This window comes from Silene latifolia, chromosome X (assembly GCF_048544455.1).
Source record: "Silene latifolia isolate original U9 population chromosome X, ASM4854445v1, whole genome shotgun sequence".
Classification (NCBI taxonomy): Eukaryota; Viridiplantae; Streptophyta; class Magnoliopsida; order Caryophyllales; family Caryophyllaceae; genus Silene; species Silene latifolia.
The window spans coordinates 115286027-115297938 of record NC_133537.1 but is presented as its reverse complement, the minus strand read 5'-3'; the positions used below and the strand labels follow the sequence as shown (position 1 = coordinate 115297938).

At 35.9% G+C, this 11912-nt stretch overlaps 1 protein-coding gene across 1 annotated transcript; it reads right to left on the bottom strand.

The window, feature by feature from the left end:
* Positions 1–9391: 9391 nt before the first annotated feature.
* Positions 9392–9928, bottom strand: LOC141618149 (uncharacterized). Its single transcript, XM_074435255.1, has one exon. It carries the CDS (start codon positions 9926–9928, stop codon positions 9392–9394), a length of 537 nt encoding a protein of 178 aa, XP_074291356.1.
* Between the last annotated feature and the right edge of the window lie 1984 nt (positions 9929–11912).

Genomic DNA, 11912 nt, shown 5'->3' with positions numbered 1-11912 from the left:
TGAGGAATATTTTAATAAAATAGGAGGGAGTATAACTCCATAAAAAATGCACTAATAGGATTTTTTATTTTCATAATTATTAAGGTGATTAATAATCTTCTTAATCTTTTATGGTTTAATTTTTACTTAAACAGAATAATAGAGAAGGTGGAGGTGGAGGTGGAGCTGAAGGTGGTAACCAAAAAACGATTGTGCTCAGTGTTTATTTGCATTGTCTTGAATGTGCGAAACCTATAGTCAAATGTCTTCAAGATTTCCCAGGTATTCTTCTTAACATTCTTCTTGCATGACTTATTACTCCGTCATAAATCATAAGCAAGACTTACTCGGGGATTTTTATTTCCGTATATGAAATTTGGGAGCTTATTCTTACTACTTACTAGAATGAGAATGAGGGATATTTGTGTTCGCTAAGAGCTTGAGTTGTCTACAGTACTAGAATTTGGGCTGATATTATTATGCAATGTGTTTTGTAGTACTCCGTAGTTAGCAAACTCAACTGTTTATGCTATTTTTATTGTCGGACATCCGAAACATTCTTTATAAACTCGTCCAACAAGAAATTGTAATATTTGACCAAACGCATTATTGATTCATACGAGTATAATTAACCTCAGATGAACTACTTATTATCGTTTTAGCTAGTTGACATTTGCCGATTATCTTTAGATTCAAGAGTGTTGAATGTAGAAGATGGCCCCTTAATTAAAGATTTATTATTTCACATAAAAGATTATTATTTTGGTTGTGACTTTTGAATTAGGCGTACGAGAGGTTAATACTAATTTCAAAGCACATACGGTAACTATTAAGGGGAGCAAGGAGATAGACCCTAAAAAGCTTGCTGAGAGACTACAAAAGAAACGTAATAAATTGGTTGAGATTATCTCCCCAACACAGAAGGAAATGAATGCTTCGCAACCTAAGAAATCCCAGGTACTAAAAACTATATATCTTTTTGTTGATCACAAACGGTTTTTCTAACCTGTGCTCTAAGGGCACACATTAAATAAACATACAAGGAAAGATTCGTAACATTATTTCATGAGAAATTAAAAGATAAATCCATTGTTGCCTTTTTTTACAGAAATATCTTGATAATCTTTTCTTGTATAACTTATTAGAGCACGCGGTTGAAAAACCGTTCCTCTTCCCATAAAGTTTGGTTAACTATTGAAATTAATGTTTAATTGGTGGTGATGCAGCCTAAAATAATTCGAGTAATTCTTAGCATCTACATCCATTGTGAGAATTGTGGGAAGAACATCGTGCAAAACATACTAAAGATGGCAGGTATACCCCATTACTCAATTTTTGTAACCCCGCATTTTCGGTTTCATTTTTCTCGTTTTTTGTAATTGACCACTAGGTTAAAACCTCTTCTATAGGGTACAATATCTACTACCTCTAAAGAATTCTAAGAATGATAATAATATTGTCAAAGGTGCATTTTGAGCTCATCATATTTATCTAAATTAGAGTATCTAAGACATTATTTGGCATTGAAAATTATAGGTGTGCAGTCGGTAGAAATGAATATGAAAAATTTACAAATGATTGTGAAAGGAGAGTTTGAACCTCAAAAACTTGTAGAATATGTTGATAAGAAGATGGGAAAACAATCATCAATTGTGAAAACTATAAGTGAAGGTAAACAAGAACAAGAACAAGAACAACAACAAGGCCAGCAACAGCAACAACAACGCGGTAACAAGAAAAACAAAAACACAAGTTCTGAAGGACATGGTGCCTTCGATAGCCCACAAGAGCTTAACTTTTTGTACATGTCTCAGATATTTAGCGACGAGAATTCTCAGGCGTGCACAATTATGTGATGAAACAGTTATTCTTGTGTAGGATTTTGTATATATGCTTTGCATAATCAGGTAAAAATAAATGAGCAAAGTTAGCAATAGCGATTGCCCTTCTTATAAATATGAAAAGAGATTGCGCTCCTTAAAAATGAATTTGAAAACTTTGATTGAAATTGCATTACTAGTTTGTCATCCTTACAATTTTGAAATTAGGTTTTTCATTTCCTCTAAATTACAAATGTTTGACTAATGGTAAGGCGTCACCTGGTAATAACGTAATTTCAAATCTCTCTCATTTTATTGAATAGTGTCAATAATCGTAATCCCATAAATGGGTTTGTTATATGTTATTGATATATATATATATATATATATATATATATATATATATATATATATATATATATATATATATATATATATATATATATATATATATATAAGTGAAGCGTCCCATGAGTCTAAAGATCTTAGATGAGTCAAAGATATCAATAAGAACCGTTGGATCAACAAGATCCAACAGCCCTCATTCTTCCACGTCACCCTCTATCAATCTGCAAAATTATAAAACTAAACACTTCCTCTTTCACGTCTCATTATTGTCATAAATTTTATCTCTCTACAAGTATTCTCTCCCCCCCTCTCTCTCTAAACACCATAGTCATCAATTATTCAACAAAAAAACAGACGATCTAATTCCTTTAACCGCCTTTTTTTTTTCCAAAAAACATTAAAAATCAAACAAAATTTTTATTAAAATCAAGCGAAGATCTTCAAAAAAGTTTAGTTAAGATTATATTAGATCGGTTTATCGCATAAAGAAGAGGTATAAATCGCTCTCAATTTTCGTTATATTTTTACAAAAATTTCGTTGTGATTTATGTTATTTCAGGTTGTTGTTGTTGTTGTTGTTGATGATTGTTATTGTTGTTGTGGTTGTTGTTGATTTTATTGATGATATGAAGAAACTATTAATTGATTTAGGGTTAATGTTTTGCTCAAACTGATTAATTGATTTTTCGCCAAAAAATTAGGTTTAATTTGCATGTTGCTTTTGTTGATCATGAATTATATAAATAAACTGTCAATTGATTGTATATATATTCACTTTTTCGAACATAGAAATTGAGAAATTAATTCTAGTTTTTGTTTTCTTAGTTATTAAATTCTGTGATACTTCATGTTCTAATTTTCGCCTAAAAATTAGGGTTAACGATTTATAAAAACTGAGTAATTAATGTACGCTTTTGTGTTTGCGTGGGATTGATTAATTTGTAATAGCGTTCGTAATATTACTACTGCATGACAGAACTGTAACGATTTCATAAAATCCTCAACTCTTCTTACTGTAATAGCGTTTCTGTAACATTACTACTGCATGACAGAAACTGAACTTGAAATACTGTTACAATATTGTATATTTGATGTTATTGGTTTTTTCTCATTAAATTTGATGGTATAACAATTGTCATAAACTCACAAATAATGTTACTGTAATATTGTTACTGTAAAATTATGAATAATGATGGACCACAAGCTTCGCATAAGTTTTAGTTATTAATAGTCGAATATTTTGTTTTTAATGTCAGAATATTTGAAGAAGAAAGTTTGAGAAATCAACCAATACAAAAAAGGCGCGCAAAGAGAAGATATATACAAAATGGAGTAAGACTCTGGCTAATCGGTCATGAAGATAGGTGTGAAGAAGGCAATGTTAATGAAGTTGAAATCCTAGTTGAGGCTGTTAACATTATTGTCATATTTTGATGTGTGATTATGATGTATACTTCTTGTAAACTTTTCACATTAATACGATGTGATATTGCAAATCATTTTAGTGGATCAACTGGGCTAGTCTGTTTTCACTTGATTTTTTATTATTGAAGTAATTAAAGTTTGGTCTTTTAACACTGTATCCGTATTATCTTTATGAATGAATGATGTTACAGTAATACAATTCTCAGATCAATGTTACTGATAACATTGTCACTTTTAAAATACGAAACATACAACTTTTTCATTACATTTTTGAACTACTTTATACACCGTTTGATATAATACACAAACTAAATAATAATTATTGTAACATTGTTGTCATGTTAGTTTAATGAATTAATGTTTTTACAGTAACATTGTTACAGTAATATTGATATACCATTGAAAAATTAAATATAATCGAAGATGTTACAATGAACACAGTAACTTTGATTAATGACCGATATTCTTTGTAACACTATTGTTGTGACGTGGCGAGAATAAGGATTGGTTGTATTGGAATTAGGAGGAACGTCATAAAGTTATCTAATAAACTAATAAAGCAATAAAGTGGTGTTGACCATACAACAAATAACACAACAATAATGGTAAAAGTGTTCACTATCATTCCAACTTCAATAACATTGCTTTCTTCATGCCTATCTCCATGATTGATTATTCAACGTCTTGCTTTTTTTTTGTATATATTGTATCCTTGTGCGCCTTTTTTTTGTGTTGGTTGATTTCTCAAACCTTCTTCTTTCTTCAATTCTTCTGACAACCAAAACAAAACATTCGACAATTACTAGATAAACCATATGCGACAAGTAAAAATATTACAAAGAACATCATTACAAAAGAACATCATTACAAGAACATCATTACGAAAGAACATCATTGCGAGTTTATGACAATGTTAAACCATCATATTTAATTGAAAAAAATCACATAACATCAAATATACAATGTTGTAAGGATATTTTAAGTTCAATTACATCATCATGCGTTTTAATGTTCTTAACGCTATTACGAATAAAGTTTCGTTGATTTTTTACGAAAACTAATTGAATCCTCACATTTACCGCAATTTCACGAAAACAAATCCAGGTATGAATTTAATAATGTGAAAACCTTAATTTTTTTTACAAACATTTATAACACAAATAATAAACGGTAAATAATATAAAATGATGTTATACCACAAAATAATCCATAAAATCGCAAATTAACACATAAATCAATTACAACAAAGCATGAGAAAACGAAAGATTGTTAGTTTCACCATGACATAGCCCTAACGTTTCAGAAATAGTTTGAATACAACATATAATCGACATTAATAGTATGAACAATCAACAATAACAATTTTTAAATTAACTAGAAAGCGTAGAACTAACCTGGAAATCGATTGAAGGTAATCGAACGAAAAATGCGATTTCAGCTGAAAGATCTAAATCGAGGTTTGATTAAGTTGTTTAAATCGATTGAATAGATTCAATCCCGAATGACTAGAATCATGAATTAACTGAATTGATTGAACTAATTAAATTGCTTATTGCTTGAGTTTCTAAAATTGATGAGATTAATTAAACGTGAATTGTTGAAAATTGGAAACCTAGAATTTGGGGATCTGTAGAAGAAGACGATTTAGAGAGAGATGGGAGGAAGAGAGATAAAGTGATATTGGGTTATGATCTTTGTTAGGTTAGATTTTTAAGTTTATATAGTATGAGCTAGATTAATCTCACCATTCATTTGTTTAAAATCGAATGGTTGAGATTAAAATGCTAGACTCACCTAAGATACCTAGACTCACTTGATGCAATTTCTATATATATATATATATATATATATATATATATATATATATATATATATATATATATATATATATATATATATATATATATATATATATATATATATATATATATATATATATATATATATATATATATAGTTAGAGATACAACTTATAACCTAAATACAAGGCTATAAACAAGGATACAATATTCTAACTAAGGATAGAATACAACTATATTAGGAGACTAAATATTCACATAATATTTACAGAATATTATGTTGACTGACACACCCCCGCAGTTGGAGCAGTATGCGGAAGGACGTTCAAACTTGTACGAAACCGAGTAAACAAGTGACGAGGCAAGCCTTTAGTGAATATATCGGCATATTGATATTCCAAAGGCACATAAAGGACACGAACTTCTCCAATTTTGACTTTGTCGCGCACAAAATGTATGTCTATTTCAACATGTTTGGTACGTTGATGTTGGACGGGGTTTCCCGAAAGATAGACCGCTGAAATATTATCATAGAATACAATAGTAGACCGCTTGAGTGGCATGTGTAATTCGAGCAGGAGGTTGCGTAGCCAGCTAGTATCAGCGACAACGTTAGCAACACCACGGTATTTGACTTTGGCACTAGATTTGGAAATTGTAGCTTGCCGTTTCGAAGACCAGGACACAAAATTATCACCGAGAAACACACAGTACCCGGATGTCGAACGACATGAGTCGGGGCAGCCGGCCCGCTATCGTCGGAATAAGCAGTGAGATCATGTGACCGAGAGGGACGCAATGTGAGATCGTGGTCAAGAGTGCCCTGATTATAACGGATAATCCGTTTTAAAAATTGAAGATGTGGCGCTCGTGGATCATGCATAAAAAGACAGACCTGTTATACCGCGTATGCTATGTCGGGACGAGTAATGGTAAGGTATTGAAGAGCACCGGCTAAACTGCGATATAACGCGGGGTCCTCAACTGAGGGACCTGATGTGGCACTCAATTTCGATCCGGGGTCTGACGGAGTCGTGCTTGGCTTGCAGGTGGTCATATTAGCAGGTTTAACAATATCCTTGGCAGATTGAGTTTGAGATAAAAATAAACCATGAGAAGTCCGACTAACCTTTATACCCAAGAAGTGATGCAACGCCCCAAGATCGGTCATAGCAAATTCAGTAGAGAGTCGGTCAATAATTGACCGAAGAAGGGCAGAAGTGGATGCGGTTACGACGATATCATCGACATAGAGTAGCAGGTAGGCAGTGGCTTTGGCCGTTTTGTGTATGATCAATGAGGAATCACACACTTTTAGTGAACCCTTGAGACATAATGAACGTGGAAAACCGATGATACCAGGCCCGATGAGCCTGCTTGAGACCATAAAGTGACTTACGGAGTTTACACACGTTATGAGGAGCATAGGGGTCCACAAAACCCGGGGGTTGATGCATATATACCGTTTCTTCTAAATTCCCGTGTAAGAAGGCGTTTTTAACATCCAATTGATGAATAGGCCATGATTTTGAGATGGTTAGACTGAGTAAGGTGCGAATGGTGGTGGGTTTTATCACAGGACTGAAAGTTTCATCACAGTCGAAGCCAATTTGTTGGGTCTTGCCATTGGCGACAAGACGAGCTTTGTATCGTTGAAGAGAGCCATCTGCATGAAATTTATGTCGTAACAAACACATACAACGAATAATAGACGCATCGTTAGGGCGAGGGACCAAGTCCCAAGTATGATTGTTCCGTAATGCGGTAAATTCTTCTTGCATAGCTAGTTTTCAGTTACGGTCCTCAAGGGCAATTTTGGGCGATTTTGGAAGGGGTGAGATCGTGGTGGATGTTTTAAGAGCCTTGGGTTTGAAGATGCCATTCATGGCGCGGGTAGACATGGAGTGGGTGGGGATAGGTGGGGGTAGGGGTGGTCGTGGTGGTGGTGAGAGTGGCGGAGAGGGGGCGGAAGCTAGATGTGAGGGTGAGCTGGTGTCATTGGGATGAGGGGAAGGGGATTGGACAAGAGTGGTGACAGGGGTTGTCACGGGTGATGTGTGTTGGCTGGAGGGAGGGGAACGAGGAGAGGTGGGTGTTTGTGGTGTGTTGTCGGGGATGGCAAGGCTGGGTTTAGTGAGGGAGTGGACAAGCAGGGGGTTATCATCATCAGGTGGAGTGTTAAGGAAGGTGTAAGTGTGAGGAGTACCCGCAAAAGGAAAACAATGTTCATTGAAAATCACCTGACGAGAGATTAAGACACGGTCCGTGGACAGATAAAGACAGCGATAACCACGCTGATTTGGAGGGTAACCGATAAACACACATTTGACAGAACGAGGGGAGAGTTTGTGGGGCATGGTAGCTGACATATTGGGGTAGCAGGCGCACCCGAATACACGAAGATGGTCATATGATGGGTGTTTGAGATAAAGGGCGGAAGTTGGAGTTTGGAATTGAAGTGTGGACGTGGGGAGAATATTATGTAGGTGAGTGGCTGAATGTAGAGCATCGACCCAATACTCGGGTGGTACTGAGCCGTGATGTAGGAGGACGAACATGGTTGCATTTAGGCATTTGATCATATGCTCGGATTTGCTATTTTGTGGCGATGTGTGAGGACATGAAAACCGAAATGTAAAGCCATTTTTGTAGGCAAATTCTTGAAATTTATTGTTGTCAAACTCGTGACCCATATCACATTGGAAGGTTTTAATTTTACGATTGAATTGGGTAAGAACGAATTGATTAAATTGAAGAAATTTTTCAAATACTTGTGATTTAAAATTGAGGGGATAAACCCAAACAAACTGGGTGAAATTGTCGACTAAAACCATGTAATATTTAAACCCAGATTTGCTTAAAATTGGTGACGTTCAAAGATTGCTATGGATTATATCGAATGGGGCAATAGTTTGTGAATACGAGTCCTGAAAAGGGAGTCTAGTACTTTTGCTAATCTGACAGGAAGAGCAAACTTGAGAATCAAAATGTTTATTACAATCAGTGTTTTTATTACACTTTAACAAACGCAAAATGGAAGCCCCGGGATGACCGAGACGAGAATGCCATGTGTCGTGGCTATGGGCGAGAAGAGCTTGAGGCGGAGAGAAGATAGGGCTGGGCTGCTTGGGCGGCAAATGGGTGGATACGGGATAGAGCTCGCCATTACTATCACTCCGGAAAATCATTGTCCCAGTTAGAATATCCTTCACAGAAAAACCAAACGGATTAAATTCAACACTTACGTTATTGTCTTTGGTGAATTGGCGCACAGAAATTAGATTCTTAATTATTTTTGGTGTGTGAAGGACTTGGTGAAGGTGTAAGGTACGGGTATTGGTTTCGACGGTGGAAGTACCAGAGCTTGTAACTGGAATACTATTGCCGTTTCCGACATAAATGGAACGAATATTACTCGTATTAAACGGAGCAGAAATCATACCTGGGTCAGAAGTCAAATGCGACGATGCGCCCGTATCCATGTACCATGGGTCGACATTCTTTTGAACTGATAGAGCTTGAAAGGCCTGAGCCAGATCAGTGGGTTGTGGAGCCTCGGTATCCATAACATATGCTTGGCCGTGAGTGCGGGATGAGGTGCCACGATGATAAGATGGGGGCCGTTGCTGAGGGGCAGCGTACGGTAGCCACGGCTGAGCCCAGCCTGGATAGGTTGGGTAAGGGCAGGGTGGAGGACTCCAAGGGGATGGCCACGCCATCGGGGGAGTCCACTGGAGAGGCATGGCAGCAGGGGTAGCCGGAGCAGAAGCAGAGGAATCTTTGTTTTGGCGATTTGTTCCCTGTCGAGTATTGCCATTGTTATTAGAATTATTATTATTATTATTACGACGATGATACATGTTGTTATTGGATGACTGACGGGGAGGACCAGAGGTGGCCAGTGGAGGTGGGTCAACCCAGGCGTCAGCGGAGGAGGCAGCGGGAGCAGCGAGTGCAGTGGCCGTGTCTTCACGACCAGATTTGCGATGAACTTTGAGTTCAAGCATATTCCGAGCAGTTTTAAAATTGGGTAATGTCTGATTGATGTAAGATGCCACGCACGAGATGAATCACGAGCCGACGATCAGTGACGGGGGCATCTATATCTTTGAGCATTCCGGCAAGTTCGCGGAGGCGTTGGCAGTAGGCCTCGAGCGATGGCATATTGGCGAGACGAAGAGCGTTAAACTCTTGTTCGAGAGCAGCGGCGCGAGCCCCCTTGTTGTTGTTGAAGATGTTTTCAAAGCGAACCCAAGCCTGACGGGCAGTAGATTCATCTTCAAGAACACGCGGGAGAAGATCGTCGCTGAGTGTACCGTAAATCCATTGAAGTATGTGTGCATCGACTTCATACCAAGACTCATAAGATTCGTCCGTTTGGGCAGGAGCAGGTGTACCGTCGATGTGCGACAACACCTTATATCCCCGGGCATGAAGTTTAAATAAACGAACCCACGACGCATACGTAACCTTTGTGCCATCGAGGACACGGATCTTATGCTGGATATTAGATGGTAAACACTGGATGCAAGCCGGGTTTAGGAGGAGGTACGACATCGTTGGTCATGGTTATGGCGTGAGGCTATTTCGAAAAATAGGACTCGATGTGCACAGGTCAGGAATCGAAGAAGATAAATCGAAATTCTACCTTATTCACTGATACCATATCAATAATCGTAATCCCTTGAATGGGTTTGTTATATGTTATTGATACATATAGTTAGAGATACAACTTATAACCTAAATACAAGGCTATAAACAAGGATACAATATTCTATCCAAGGATAAAATACAACTATATTAGGAGACTAAATATTCACATAATATTTACAGAATATTATGTTGACTGACAAATAGGACACTTATATAGTTATACTAGCTTAGTACCCGTGCAAAAATGCACGGGCATATATAAATAACATATATAATTAAGCTTTTAAAAATTAATATTTATGCAATTATATCAGTTTGAATATACAATTAGAATAAACAATGAGAACTTTTACACAAAAATCAACCCAAATAAAATGTCAAATACAGAGTACAAAGAACAATTATAAGTTCTTTAATAAACATTCGTCTAGATCAAGTTTCTTCACTCATAATTTGAATAGTGAAAAAAAATTAAAATACAAAGGGAGTTAAAGTGAATATACTTTGTTTTTCTTTTTGAAGTTATTATACACCTCACCCGTACTTGCGAAAACATACTCCATTACTTATATTCTTATATGCCATATAACATGACATGCGTACACATGTGTCTTATATATTTGATATCCGTGCATTCTAGCCACAATACCTACACCTTTAGGTTAGAACATATCGGTTATTTCAAATGTATACTTGCATGTTGAATCTATTATCCACTGTTGAGAAAGAGTGATACACGGTTATAGCGACACGCAACTGTATTTTTCTTTGTGATAATGTTTTTCCAGTGCACAAATGATAATCTGTAGTTAATAACTTAAATGTCCCAAATGACACAATATACTAAATATAGTTTAAAATTTTCATTGTCGTACTCTCTCTGTTTCAATATTTTGTTTAGACTTAAGAATAAAATCTTCTTTATAAAACAAACAACCACAAAGCTGAGTTGTCAGCCTGTGATTGAAAATTCATTATCTTATTTTCTTTAAATAAGTGTCCCACCCATGTTCTCCATGACTTTATCCATCTTTTATATTTCTCGGTCCATTTTTATGCGGAGAAGAAGAATCATCTTTTAACTTGAATGAAATAATTATTAAATAATCTTTATTATTGGCTTAAGTATGATATAATTTATACAATCAACAGTAAAAAATACAATTTCCAAATCTAATACTCTGCATATATTAAACTAAAAAAAGAAATACATTATAAAATCTAACTAAGTAATTCTTAATTTAAATTTAACAATAACTAATTATTTAGTAAATTGCTTACAGTAGAACATTGTTTTGGTAAGATTTTACCGACTAAAGATTTGTGAGTCAATGCGGCTATTCCAATTAAAATACGATATTAAAGGCTTAAGTAGATCGGTAGTAATAACATAGCGAGAACGAAAGTAAACAACTAGTACGAAAGAAAGATAAACGAAAAAGAAAGAGAGACAAACGACACAAGCAAAATGGCGACGCGGGAAACCCAAAATGTGGGAAAAACCGCGGGGGGAATGGTATCCCACCAATGATCCACTAGTAGTAATAGTATCCGAGGGTGAACCTAGTTGGAACGATCAGGAGGTACAGCAGTGATCTCCAAATGACTAAGTACAAATGATACGAACGATGTACAAATTTCTAAGTGTGTTAATGATATTAATGGTTGCAGGTGGTAAATGATATTTCTTCGAGTGGAGTCAATGATGAATGCCTTGAATCTGATGTTGGTTGCTCTTTTATAGCCCTCCTTTGAATTGTCGCACATGCTCCCTACTTATGCTCAACCATACGCTCCACTCCCTATGAAATAGGAAGTGGTTGCTGACTTTGTCAAAGCTTTTGCTGATCACTGCAATGTTCCTGCTGACCATTTCAACGTTCCTGCT

Excerpts from the sequence above, each read along its gene's own strand:
- LOC141618149 (XM_074435255.1), bottom strand. The coding sequence starts at position 9,928 with ATGTCGTACCTCCTCCTAAACCCGGCTTGCATCCAGTGTTTACCATCT.